General features: G+C 37.3%; 1 protein-coding gene across 8 annotated transcripts in view; it reads left to right on the forward strand.

Moving 5' to 3' along the window:
* Positions 1-11,701: 11,701 nt before the first annotated feature.
* The window catches only part of LOC112692331 (optomotor-blind protein-like), a 45,088-nt gene continuing 41,258 nt past the window's right edge, over positions 11,702-15,531 (forward strand). For 2 of the 8 annotated variants that reach the window (XM_025566968.1, XM_025566966.1), the window contains exon 1: positions 11,717-12,976. In XM_025566968.1, coding sequence (XP_025422753.1) covers positions 12,387-12,976 — 590 coding nt within the window. In that variant the 5' untranslated portion in view covers positions 11,717-12,386. Of the gene's footprint in view, positions 12,977-15,531 lie in introns of all 8 variants that reach the window. The other 6 variants (XM_025566967.1, XM_025566965.1, XM_025566971.1 and 3 more) reach the window with 6 other exon arrangements.

Raw genomic sequence — 15,531 nt, forward strand, 5'->3', positions numbered from 1 at the left:
AGATGGCACGGGCGGTAACGTTCATTCGCGGCGGCGGCGTACACTGACCGCGCGCGATCTTTACTCCGAACGCGAGGAGCGGTTACGTGTGCGGGTATGCGCGTGCGTGCGCGCACAACGGGAGACGATCGTCGCCGGCCGCGGCGAACCCAATACGGCGTCCGGACGGAACGGTAAGTCCGCCCACCGCAGTCTCGGGGACCGGTTGTCCGGCCCACCTGCGTGTCGCGCGTCGACCCCGGGACCGGTCCGCGGCGCGCAGAATCCCATGGCGGGGAACGACGCGGCGGCGGCTCGGAAATATCTCTACCGCGGCGGCGACGCGATACGCGCGCGCACGTACCTCGCGTTTTTGTTTTCGTCCCACGCGCCAAATCCGTTTTCTCCGATCCGCGCGCGCGTCACGTCCGACCACCGCGTCGGTCTTGCGTGTGTACCGTCGCTCCGTCCGAAACGGCCGTGTACGAATTACGATTAGCCTCGTACGTTCTGCCGTTGTTCCGGTGGTTATTAGTAGCGTGCACTACCTGTTTTATCAGTGGCGCGGCCGGAAAAAATATATTTTTGGAGTGTGTATCAATGGAAATTTCAATTCTCTCCTGCGCACGAGTGGGTACCTTTTAAACAAGTCGATCGCACCGCAGGTTAATTACGCGAAATAGGTTAGGGTGCGATTTTTCGAAACCGCGAAAATCGTTTGACGACGAAACGGTGTAACATATGTCTTAAAATTATCGTATATTTTACGAAACGAACGAAACGTTTCGGCAGGGGGGAGGGCTGATAACGAGTTAACCCCCACTTCCCCTGGCCAAACCGCTGTAGCGGTAGCGGTTATCGTCGCGTACGGTATACAGACACGTGCAATTAAGGTATACCGGTGGTCTTGGCGAGTGTCATCGAGTGACATCGTTTCACGCGTATCACGTTAGTGCTCATATACAACATGCGGTAAGCGTAAAATATATTTAAACGTTGTCGATCTGCACCCACGTGTCCGTTTTCCGTACGTCACGTTATTTTTGCACGAACGTACCGTTTGGAACTCGCCGTCCTGGGCTACAAAACGAATGTCTATCCGATTGAAAAAAATTAAAATTGAAAAAGCGTGTATGAATATTAAAATGTATAGCCACCCTTCGAGAAACCTACCGCCCGGCAAAACAGCCCACCGTTGCCCAGCCACCCCTTCTAAAATACGGCACTACGTATAAATGGAAATGCCCGTTGTCCCGCAACTAATGATCAATAAGATGTGTACGTCGTATTCCTTATAGTAAGTACGCGGCCGTAAAAAACACCGTGCAGAGGTTGCCAACGTTGCGGTCAATCTACTACCGGTTGCGCCGGAAACGATCAGTGGACGAAGAAGCCCATCCGCCGTACGATTTTTTTTTCCCTCAAGATCGTAAAACATTTGATCTTTGACATGAACACTATTATAACGATGGTACGAGGATTTTCGCGAAACCGGGTATTTTACCAAACCTTGGGATTTCGCGGGCATATCGTTATTCACACCGTCCGCACAGTTGTAACATTATCCTCGCGTTTCGAACCGTCTCACGGAAGCGCCACCGGTCAGACACCATGAGATACGGACAGTGATGTATTGGTGAATATATTTATGGGTATACGCACTAAAAAAATATGGGTTTTAATCCTAAAACAAATATTATGGCTTCGCTTAACGATTTTATTTTTCTCGATACGTTCGAATAAATTTAACTAATCCTTTGTACATGTTTATTATAATTTCCAATAAGACATTAAAATATAAAACCACAAGATATACATTTGCCGCGCGTTATAAATTGCATGATGCAGATCTAAGAACCGATGCCCATACTTCATATCATTTTATTCAGTGTTCTTCACTAAATTCAACTTAAAATTAGCGTAATCTTCAACAGATAAATATTTCATTCAACTTCACATGGTTCGTAAAAACTTTTTCTCGTAAACTGTTAAATTTTTTTTTCAAGTTATTTTAGAAGCGCATACTTATATATAATATTTCACGTGTATACAATGCCAAAAATCGAAAATCTGCTGACGGGTATACGCCGCATACCCGCGTACACGTACCAATACACCCATGGATATGGATTTGCCGCGGACCACCGGGTTCGAAGATTCACTTTTCTACGACGAGTGCTGCGATCGTGTGCCGGTAAAGTAGCATAAAATTTATGCACGCTCTGTCAACGTAATAATCGGTACACCCGAACACAACGTACACGTGAAATAACCGATTGCTGTGCGCAGCGTCTCGCGAAGTTACGACGTTGCGTTACGTTGTATATTTTAAACGTAATAATATTTATTACCCTCGAGAGGTTTATTTGGTTTTTTATTTTTTTTTATCGCCAGCCGAATGTAGTCCGTCGTGGCGTTGCGGTGTGCACGTCTACACATGTAACACGCGCACGCGTACTTTATACGCACGTAAAACATTACAGAGATGTTAAACATCAAACGATATCGCCGATCGTGACCTCCGAAATGTTTCGTGTTCGATAACTATTCATAATTAAGGCTCGGAAAAGTAGGGGTAAAGAAAGGCTTAAAAAGTACTAAATACGCATGCACTTATGCGCTTATAAAAGTAAAAATATGCTTTAAAAATGTACACTTGATTTTTTTTTAACGCAAATATTTTCATAAATAAAGATATTTTACTGAATATACTCGTAGTACATAACAACGGTACAAATGTTATTAGTACATATTATACTAAGCTAAACATAATAGTTAGGTATAAATATATAAGATAAAATAAATAGCTTGAGATTTGAAATTTTCTTTCAAAATGTTTCCATTAAATTATATATATATATATATATATATATATATATCTGTAAGACATAAATAAAAATTAGAAAAAACGATTAGAACCCAATTCGTAAGTAAGAAATACATTTTGTTTTTACCTACAAAACTATTGCGTTGAACCACTAAACATTTTTTTAATGTTTTCGAAAGTTAAGAGATCGCCGATTATCCAATTAATGCAATCAACGATAATAATTAAATTGTTATGATTAAATATAAATAAAACTAGACATTTTGTGTCAACCTAGGACTTGAGAATAATTATAGGTACAATACCTAATGAAATATCTCAAAAGAAATATTTTATTATAGCTAACATTTTCAAATGTTATTATAAATTCATCAATAATCATCAAATATGATCTAAAAAATGGCAAAATTGAGAAATATGCGCTTAAACCACTGAATATGTAAAAGTATGCTTTATAAACTTTTAATATGTTTTTCGTAGTGTCGGAAAAACAATTTCAAGCTTACTTAGCAATAAATCGAATAGCCCAATGAAAACATGAAAATGCAACATCTTCCGAATCCTAATCATAATTCATAACTTGATGCGATACTTTCGATTCGTTCTCTTTGCGCAGTTTAAATGCGTTGTGTTTGCACGCCATGGCTTAAACAGGCGCATTTACGATCGTTATTCGTTTATAATATTTTCCAAATATTTTTTGTGAGACAATGAAACGTGGGCGAATCGTGATGGTGTATGTATTATCAACAATTTTACAATTTCGATAGAAAAACATTTTACGGCAAAGCTAAACAACCCATTTGTATTAATGGTGATGTACACGTATTTTGTTCCAGCGATTTAAATAAATATGCTACAAAGTATTCTGGACACTACAATTACCTCAACCTGTCGGTGTATCGTAATAATTATTGAACCTGCACGGATCATTATAGACGATTTACATTATTATTGAATATTATATTAGCTAGCTTATTATAACTTTTATCGAACAACGGTAAAACATATTGAGTGTTGATATTGTGTGAAAACTAATAAAAAATAAACGATTTCGTATTATATTATTTAATAACAACTGCAATAATTATGTTCTTAATCTAATTCTAATTAATTTAAATTGTTTTACACACTCCGTGCTGACTTTCGGTTTTTATGCGTATTGTTATTTTTGCTACATGCAAATAAAAAACGATATTAAATTTCGAAACATTTAAATTATAATAGTATTATTAAACTCGTAAACTCTTACACATGTATTTAATATACCGCATAAATCTATATTTGTTATTATATATTATCTTATTCGATGAAATTTCTATGCATATAGGTACATATTTAATTATGTATTCATATATATTCCGTATAGCTTCGTATGTATGATAAACTTAAATTATTATTATTAAATTGATTATAATTAATAATTAATTAATTTAATTTAATAATATTACATACTTAACTTAATGATAAAATCAATAAATAAATTCTGTATTTTTGTTGTACACAACAGACCATAAAATAAAAACTGAAATAAATAACTTAACGTTTTTTTCCAAGAGTCTGGATCTCATGCAGTTTAGGTTCAGGTATACATAGTATGCATATATATAAATTTCCAGTGCATTATTAAAATATACCTACACATTTATACGTAACGCCATGCCACCATATTCGTCGTAAATACGCACGTGTATAATTTAAATAACATCATTGTGGTTTTGAGCAAGAAAAGACCACACAAGGAGCATAAACTACACACAAATCAAATTATACACATGTATATACGTTTAATATTTATTCAGCCGCCTTTGGCCGTGAACAAAGTGTATCCATATATGTATGGTTTATATCGGCCGACTGTATGGGTGTGTAAGCCGCGCACAGGCCGCAGTTAGAGCGAAATTCAAATGTTTTAAACTATTTATTTTTTTTTAAGTGTTAGATATACAGCATGGTCTTTTTGCCCAAATTTTGTTTCCTTCGTTCTTATCTATACCCGGTGTTTCCCAACGTTTATTATTCCACGGCCTCTTACGTACACGGATACGTTTTCAAAAATTAATTCGAACTAAAAATAAAAATATCGCAATTTTTTTGATTTTAATAGGAAATAATGTTGAAAACCTTTATTTTTCTGTTTCAATGTTTCATTTTAATAGCTAGCAACTCTAGTAGTAGTTGTACAAAAAAAACCCGTTCATTATTAATGTTTCGTCTTGTTTTTCCTGATAATGTAAAATTTAATAAAACGTACACCACGAAGATTGCTCTTCCACAGCATTGCGTTCACAACTCCCCCCCTTCCCACACAGGGGTGCGTCCGCAGGTTGGGAAACACTGCTATGTACGTGTGTATGCGTCCCGCTCGTATAAACGTTTCCGTGAAAACCGTACAATTTTTAATTTTCATTCTACCGCGGTACAAATATGTATTTTATTGTACAACGCGTATGGCGAACAAAAAACGCAGCTGCCCGCAGTGTAATACTATATCCAGCCGCGCGCGCACAGTACATCCGAATTATTGTTATATTGACGAAAAAATAATAGCGGTCCATCGCAGTTGGGTTGGCGAGCGCGAACGCGTGACGTATATTGACGTGTTTAAGAGGACGATCAGGACGTTTACGATTTATAAATATACACACGTTCACGTCACGTTATTATTTCGTATTTTTCGCAACTGTACGATAATTTGAGACCGATTCGTTTCGAAAACAGTGGTGTATACAGTGTTTGATGGTTTTCATAATTTGCGTACACGATACTATACATAAATAGGTACTCCGCGTGTTAAAGAGTTCGTATACATCGACACGATCACCGCAGGGGAAAAATATCAACACGCTGACGTCGCGAACCGCGCATTGATGACGTTATCAATTCGATTTTTTACAATACGAATGCGCGCGCGTCGCGAGAAAATGAAAACGACGTATAATCCGTAGATTCAGCACGCACCCCCTACACTACCCTATTCTACCGCGTTCGGTGTCTATGCACATAATGTACGAGGACCGTTTTACTGCTGATCATTATGCGAGCACACGAGTACCACATACGTCTGCTACAGGAACACCGCACGCGTATATTGTGCAACGCACACTGCGCCCTATATTTAATATACTGTAATACGGGTAGTTTTTTTTTTTTATTTTTGTATCAAATTTACCAATACTTCGATGACGCGTGTAACATTATGATAATTAACGCGCTCTGTATTGTACCGGTACACGGACGTGGACGCGTGGACATTTCAACCGTTCATTCTGACCACCTTCGGACTCGTAATGTCGTACGGAAATCGTTTTCAAATACGAAACAGAACCCGTGCGGAAAACCAATAATGGTGAACAACACTGGCGGACGATTTAGAATTTCGTACAAGCGATCGATGAAAAAAATAATAACAACAATACACTGATCCATCAGCGCTGACCAACAGTTACATGGTATTCAAATTGCCTCGCGTAATAACGTAAAAAACCACGTTTTTTAGTGTATATAATGTATATTTGTATTATTATTATCATTGTACGTCTCGTCGTGGAGAATGCACACACACGGTGCGGCTAACGACACGGACGATGAAAACAACAAATTAATAATAAACCAATTATATTACACGGTCGCGTACGACCTTCGTCGTCGGGTCCGGTGACGACGACCGCGTGACTACCAACAACGACGGTTAAACCGGTCGTCGAGGACCGGATGTAGCGAGATGACCGCGCACTACACGGTTCATTCGCTGCAAAAACTCAATACCGAACATTACTTATTTTGTTTCGTTTTCATCCGAAATATAAGCATAGCTATTACACGACATATATTCATAAGGCAACTACGCTATGGAATGTTTAGGGTAGGGGATGGTTTTGGTTTTTTTTTTTCAAGTATCTAACAAATATTTTCTAATAGTGTTTATTTTTTATTCATTATTAATCGGATATAATATTCGAGTTTCAACGCTTTATTTGATGTTTGGATCATTGCGGTTGGTCACCAAACAGGCACACATTTATTGATGGGCCGAAGGGATAGAGATTATAATTCTAGCGAATGCGGGGAATACGTTTTAATATAATATCATAGTTTTAAACCGGCAAGTTTAACGGGTTAGTGATATAAGTATGACGTACGATCATATATAACAGTGCTTCTCGAGCTGAGAACCGCGGCCCCCTAGGGGACTATATAACTGGACGGCTGTAAAATATTTATGTTATCTAAACTATTTTCTTTAGGACATGATTTATCCGTATGTATACGTGTACAAAGTTTCATATTATAATTACATTTTTCTAAAAGTGTATTAGAAAACATTAATTTACTATAGGTACATATTAAGAGTTAATCTGTGTGAAATAGTACATGTAATTTTGATGTATATGTACACAGTGCTTGACATGGCAAAATTAAAGAAGGGGGACTCTGTTTCCTTAAAAAAAATCGCGTCCCCAAAACTTGTTGAGCGTTATAATTATAACATCATAATATTAGGGGGACGCTCAAATTTCTAAAAATTAGAAGGGGTACGCCGTCCCCCTGCATCCCCCCTCAAGTCGAGCACTGTATGTACATTAAAATTACATGTACTATTTCATTTGTTATAACTAAGAAAAAATAATTAATGATTTTGATTAAGGGAGCCTTGACAGTCTTACATTAATTTTTGGGGGGCCCCGTAACAAAATAATTTAAGAAACACTGATGTATAATACCTATATAGATTTATAAGTCCAGTCGATCGATCCTCGTAGAAATCATGAATTTTGCTCCTATCGGAATTTTAGTACACTGGTGTTAAATACATTATTTATTAAAAATCTTCATAGTTTTCAATAGCATACGGCGTTTTAATTGTTACAAACGAGTCAACCCTAACCTAAGTTCTGAGACAACAAACTAAATGGTGTACATTTAATTTTGAATTATTAAAAACTAATCAACGAGGCAAACTATCTAATACAACATAACGGCATATCTATATGTGAGTAAAATACATATAAAAGGGACAGTGGAACACCTGGAAACGTGAGGGGAATATTGATTGGATACAATTTGCGTTTATGTGCAGACTCGAAATGATTTCTAAACGCAAATGATTTAATAAATAAATGTGTGTTTTGTGTTTATGATCGTATTCCATGTATATAATCATGTAGGAGAAGGTTTCAAGAAGATGATAATATTTAATATGATATATTTAGAAATTTTTTGCCTCAGTTAAGAAAAAAAAACGCTTCCAAACCTAAATTCCTTTAGCAATAAGAGTATTTATAAAAAAACACATAATGGTGAAACCAATGCATTCTTCGTTATACTCATAATCTGAAAGATATACATACTAGGTTTACATGAAGAATAAATTTATTGAATATTACATTATTATAGTAGGCGTATTTATTATTATTTGTACAAAAAAAAAACCACAATGTAATAGGTCAAGTGACAACATTAAAAAAAAAAAAAGCATGTTTAAACGGACATGTCTACGAAATACTTTTGGTCAGAAGAACGTATGTAATATCTTATCAGTAGCCAATCTGATTTCGTCTATTCTGTGTACTTCAATTACCAAACTAGTAAACTACTATATACTTTTCTACGTCCTGAAGTATTATCAATGCATGTTTCGTGACAATTGAAAATCACAATAAAAATTTTATTGGTATCGTTACTTTTTTTTTTATCACACATATGACCTAGGTACCGTATTATATCAAAATGTTCTCCAATATTTACTGTCCGGGCTCCCCTCCCCTAAATACGTCTCTGGAAACATATATTTATTGTATTATAATATATAATACGTGGTGTTTGGCTTAACATTATTATATTTTCGAATATTACTCGAATACATAGTCCGATGTGCGCCGTTTGTTCGAAATGAAATATCATAATATTCATAATCATATAACATTCGAACCAACTGCCGTGTGTCGTCAACGACAACGAGCATTTCAACGGTTCAGCGCATCATAAAGTTTTCCAAAATTATGACAAAAAAACAATAGTACATCACCGAGTAGTACCTATGTTGTTTATTATAATAGTAGGTATACCTAATAAAATATTTATAGCATACAATTAATAAAATACATAAACCCTATAATAACAATTCCGGCTTGATATACATTTGAGCTTTATAATATTAGATATAATCATGATTTATTTGACATTGAATCAGTTACGAAAAATATTCATCCTGTAGCTTTTACGCGTATTGGTATGGTGTATGTTAAAAAAATAACTAATGTCAAATTATGAGATGTAGGTTTCACAATTACTGTTTTAGTTTTTTATAAATCATGCGTAGAAGAAGGCGGGGCAGACCCATACTACTAACTTCTAGGCACTGTAAAACTTACAAAATTTTAAGGATTTATCATTGGATTGCGTGATTATATTACAATAAAAAAATGTTAGCTTCAATAATATTAAAGAGTTTTTAAAAAATATTAACATTAACTTAACAAAAATCAAAATTTTGAAAGTACTTAAAAATACGATTTTGTTGTTTTGGTGTTTTGTTGTTTTTGGGACAAGACTGTATGATTATTTTATGATCTAAAATAGTAAAATGATAATCGGTGATACACAATTTTTACATTAAAAATTTTTTAATAACACAAATTATTAGATAATATAAATTCATCTTTTATAAAATGTATTTATCTTTTATTTATTTTATGTACCGTTTGTGATTTTCATGTTTAACTGATATTTAGTATTGATAAATATTTCTACTTTTGACTCACTATCATTGTAGACAGCTCGCATAATTGATATAATTTTTTTATAAACCATATATGATAATACAGATTATATAGCCTATAAGCTATAGGCTTACTTTACAGTACATTTTAATATCACCCTCACCAATAAAAATACCGATTAAAGTTATCGACTAGAGTCACTCAAGATATATAATATATATATATATATATATAATATGGAATAAAATAGTCAAATACTTCTAATTTATTATATTATGTTCATTTAATGCATTTTCAAATGAAACTTTTAAAATTAAAACAACGGTTTGTTATAAAATATTGATAAAATAAATGTACATTTAAAATAACGTGTACCTACCTATATAATTTCTTTATAGTGCTTATGTACTACATAGGCTCTTATAAGAGTATACTATGTATAGACTATATGTATACTATATACATAATTCATCTTTTTAAATTCAAACTTATTAACACACTGCACATTACGTAGGTACGCGCATGGATTTTGAAATTAAATTGTATCTATACATACTAATTTTCCTTAGTACACTGCAACAAGTTACCGCTGTATCGCAATCCTGTTATTAACATGGTGAATTTGTTTATTATGAGATAATCAATCAATCAACTATACCTACCTGTAATATTATATGTACGTAGCCCCGTATGTAGGTGTAAAGTGATGAGGTGTAAGAACAAATTAAAATAATTAACCGATTAATATATTATTCGTTTGCCTGTACTTATGGATGTGAGCCTATGAATAAAATTAAAAAATAAAATAAAAATTCGTGCATACATGAATACGTAATATTGCGGGGCGTAAAAGCAGCGCTGGTAATTTAATTGTTTTTATATTGATTCGTATACATTATCATACACAACACATCACGTTATCGTATATTTACAAATAGTAATGAGAAAAAAGAGTACCTAGTCAGAATTATACCCTTCATCACCGATAGCAAACAACTGTTTACCAACACGGACATACCGAAGCTAAAGGGTTAGAGATAAAAAATACTTGAAAATAACGGTTCGCGCGGCGTAGTACACCGTTTACTGTACAAAACGGTAATTGATAACATATGTATGCACACTTAACGTGCACCGTTTTATTGAAATAAACGAAATATTTTCAATAAAAGTTTTACAGCTAGTCGCGGGGTCGATAATAGCCCTGCACAGCATTATGTAAGCCGCGAGTTACGTAATAATAATACCCGTTGCGCGTCTCCCCCGGACTTGAGTCCGCGAACGTCGCGAGAACGGATCCGTTGTCCAGGGACACGCGAAAACATCGCGAGTGACGTGTGGGGGCGTGCGCCGCGTTGGGATTGCCGTCGTATACGGACGCGATGGCGACGGAACGAACGGATTGTTATGGTAAGAGAACGTTTGCGTAAGCGTTTCGGGCTCGTGTTGTTATGAGAGGGAGAGAGAGAGAGAAATACGTATGCGTACCGGAGGTTGTCACGCGTGTTTTAAAAAAAAAATACGAATGACGGCGGAAGAGCAAACGAACGAAACGCAAAACGTTCGCGGACGGCGGAGAGTTGCGCGCGCGGGAGAACGGGTGAGTGAGAAACGGGTGAACCCGGCGAGGATCGCACGGCGGAGCGCTGACGGTGTGCAACGCCGCGTGTGTGCGAGCGCGGTCCGGAGGAGGATGCGTGAACGACGAAGGGGGCCGGCGACGTCTGCGGCGGTGGCGTCGTCGACGGCGTTTTGTGGTGTATAGCGCGGGCGGCGGCGAAGAGGGGGCGCCAAAAGTCCTCCGGTCGTTACGTCGGACACATGAACCACGCGCGTAGGGTGGTGGTGGTGGGCGCCGTATTTTAACACCGGCGTCGTCGTCGTCGCCGCCGCCGCCGAAGCCGCCTGAGCAAGCGTTGACCGGCGACGGCCACGTCGGCCCCCACCAACGCGGCCGCAGCCGCGCCGCGTCCGACACACGCTCGCTCGCGCGCGCACGCACGCACCGGTCGCACGCACGCACGCACGCACGCACACACACCCGCGACGAAGCAGCGCCGCGCGCGCCTCTCCGCAGCGTGTGTTGGTGCGTCGTGGTGCGCGTGTGTGCGCGTCCGCGCCCGCCCGCCCGCGTCCGTGTTGACGCCGTTGCGTGAAACCGTCGACGCTTGCCGATTGGCCGGCCCCGTCTCGACCAATCCGGACGCGACTCTCATTAACACTCGGACCGGGGCGTCGGTGTTGTCACATCGCCGCCGCCGCCACACAGTCAGTCGGCACCGAGCGCGCTAACCGTTCTCGTTTTCGTCGTTGTCATCGTCGTCGTCGTCGTCGTCGCTTCGTCGTCGTTTCCGTTTCGTCGTACACTCGTATTCTCACCGTGTCGTTCTCGCGTTATTAATATTGTATATTTTTTTTTAAAAGTGCGATTTTTCTCGTCCCCGTTCACGGTGTATGTGTACACACCCACACACACACATCGCAAACGCCTTTTACCTTTGTCAGAAGTAATCGTAACAGTAACCTAACCTCGCGTTTCCGAATTATTTATTTCTATTAATTTTAACACCTCGTTCGATTTTCTTCCACAAAGTGTCCAACTGTCTTTCACGTGCGCAAGTGCGCGTTTGTGATCATCTACACCGTCGTTCAACGCACATATATATATATTTAAATATATTTATTTAAAATACATATATATTTATATATTCAATAAAACATAACGTTGGATTCGGTTTTCTTTCAACTCACGAGCCGTTAATCTCCTGCAGCAGAAAACATTTGTGAATGCTCGAGCAGAAGTCTGGTCCACCGTAGTGGCCGGGGCAAACGGTAGCGGCGCGGACGGCGTGGCTGTTATGCGGTTCGAACAAGCGGACCTTAGGTGCCGGTCACCCCGTGGGGCACCGGACACCCCGCAAACCGCGGCCGCGATGACCGGTGGCCAACGTTCCCCCGACACATCGTACACGGCGGCCCGGGCGTCGTCCACCGACTTCTCGGTCAGCTCGTTGCTGACCAACAACAACAACAGCAGCAGTAGTAGCGGCGGTGGCGCGCCGCCATCCGCGGTGCAACAACAAGCCGGCGGCCAGCAGCAGCAGTACCCGCCGCCGCCGCCACCGCCACCGGGTCTGTCGGCCGCTGCGGCCGCGGCTTACGCCATGGGCGCTTGTTACCCGGGCACCATGATACCCATGCCCAAGATGCACCACGCGCCCCATCATCCCGGCGCCGCGGGCTATCCAACCGAAGAGATGCTCGCGCTGGCCGCGGCCGTCGCGCACGGCGTCCACCACCCGCACCCGGCGGCTTCGCTGCCACGTTCCGTGGTCAGGCCCGAGGACGACGGCGTGGTCGACGATCCTAAGGTCACCTTGGAGGGCAAGGATCTGTGGGAAAAGTTTCACAAGCTCGGCACCGAAATGGTCATCACCAAATCCGGCAGGTCGGTACATGCATTATCATCGTACACAATGTTTTCTACTATCCGAACATTAATTTTTCGTTTCCTTACCCCTCGCCAACCTACGGTAGTACAGGTCTTACCGCGTTATTATATTTACACTCTTATATATAAATTTTATAAAATCATTCTAACGCGCGCGCAAACGTTTTCGCGATTACGTGGACGTTTTTTAACTGTTTTCCGCTCCGATACTATTATCCGTACACCACACAATTCAAATTGGAAAATCGTGTACTTAACAGAATCTAAAACCTTGTGTAACGTGCATAATCATTACACTGCCAATGATTATAATATGTAAACCTCCACACTTGCGGTTTAATCGCGACTGATTAAGACTTTTATCTGCATGATTAACGCAGAACGCTAGATTGTATATTTTAATTTAATTATTATTATCTTATGGATATTTCTAGTTTATTCGTCATCATTTACTCAAATTTACCAAATTTGTTTATATTCATCCCATCATTAGTTTTCATAACTTTAATATTATTAGAATATTATTATAACACTTGATTATATTCTAATGTGGGTGTAAATCCAACGCGTGATTTAAAAGTTTATTGAACGTATCCAGGCATATAATAGGAAATATTTTTTTTTTCATTATTTAAAAGTATCTATTAAACATTGTATTATCATTGTCGTATTATTATTAATAATAATTTTATTATTAAATATTTTATTATCAATCATTTTCAGATGGCTTCCAATTAATACTAGCTTTTGACTTTTTTTTCTATAGTAGTGTTTATTTAAAATATCATAATTAGTTCATCGTAATATTCGTATAATATTTTTTTTCATTCTACAGTCTTATAAATGTTTACAAGTAGGTTGTATTGGGGTATTTTACATTTTTAATCATAGAAGGAATAGAGACATCCGTACATGTACAAACAAAGGATATACTAATTTTTCCTACTATAATTAGTTAATCTTCTGTGTCATCGCTCGGAGGAATGTTGTATATGAGAGTGTTGTTGTTAAAGAATATAAGTAATTATCACATTGATAACCTCAATCACTCGAAACTATATACACGGAAAACTTGTCGCAGAAGTGACGCACAGAACCAAAACGTCTTAAACATAACAACATGTGTGGTTGGCGCCAGACGACAATTAGACCCGACATTATGGACGTGTTTCTTTTATAATGATTATGAAGATTATGATGATGACGATGATGATGATTATGATGATAATGATGATGATAATAATAATAATAATAATAAAATAATAATAATAATTTATAATAATGATGGTACGGTTGCTACTGTTTTCTAATCGAACTGTATATTTTTAAATTGAACATTTAAAAATATTTTTAAAGTTTGCTGAGTGTGCTTAGATTTTAATATTTTATTAATAAATAGCTAATCCGACTTTAGTCTGTCATAAATGGAAATAATTTTCATACATACTTAAAGATTATAAATTCGTTCCAACTACATTCTTATTGAAATTATAATTTTATAGCTTATGACGTATTCAGATTAAAATCTCTTAGAACTGCCATAATCAATACTTTAATACTTCTAGTTCTTTAGTATCTCACCGTTTATGTACATAACATTCAATACTACTTATAAAATAAATAAAACGTATAAAATCTGTACATTTCGATTGTAATGATTTCCTTAGTATTTTAATACTTTTCGTGTGTAATTTGGCTACTATTATTTTATATGTATATGCGCTACTGCGTTTTGGACAGACAACAATCGTTTAGTCTTACTCGATTTATATGCAAATGGATGTTATTGAACCACACAACCGGATTAATTAAACGCCGTACCTATGTTAATGTGATTACGATAGAAAACACATCTGCTGCAATTTTGTCTCCTAAAAACAAGCAATTTATTTTGATTTCAATATGAATATGGATCCCCTGATAATTTATTTCACGCTTTATAGAAATATAATCTATAAAATAATCCCTAACGTACACTTATTATATTTTCAATATTAGCCCATAATATCATATTATTACATATTGCAATATAAATAGAATACACGTACGATACATATTTTTATACTTATTTATACACTAATAAATATATAATTAATAAAATATATATTTTTATTATTATGATATATTTTGAATAAAATTATCCATACTTTTGAAACCACTAATACATTTTTATTGTAAAAAGAAAATAAATTATTGTTACATAGGTTGGCGTAATAAATTAAAAACAGTAATTATTTTAAATTCGATAGTAAAATATATTTTTATACGCATTATTCAGCCGAATTGGTCTCATATCATTTACATGAAATACCAAGACACATCATAGTGTTGTTGACACTATTCAACAATTAGGTTGACAAGGTTATAAAACCAATTACTTGATATGTTACATAATTTATACGGTTGTATACAATAAGAATATTTCTAAAGGCTCTGGTATACAACGGTGTTCTACATTAAACTTTTATTAAATATGCAAGAATAGCACTTCAATGATTTGCGCCCTTTATGTTTAAAGTGGATATTTATGACAATAATTTTAATTTTTTAAT

This window comes from Sipha flava, unplaced genomic scaffold, assembly GCF_003268045.1.
Source record: "Sipha flava isolate LNK unplaced genomic scaffold, YSA_version1 73_pilon_pilon, whole genome shotgun sequence".
Lineage (NCBI taxonomy): Eukaryota > Metazoa > Arthropoda > Insecta > Hemiptera > Aphididae > Sipha > Sipha flava.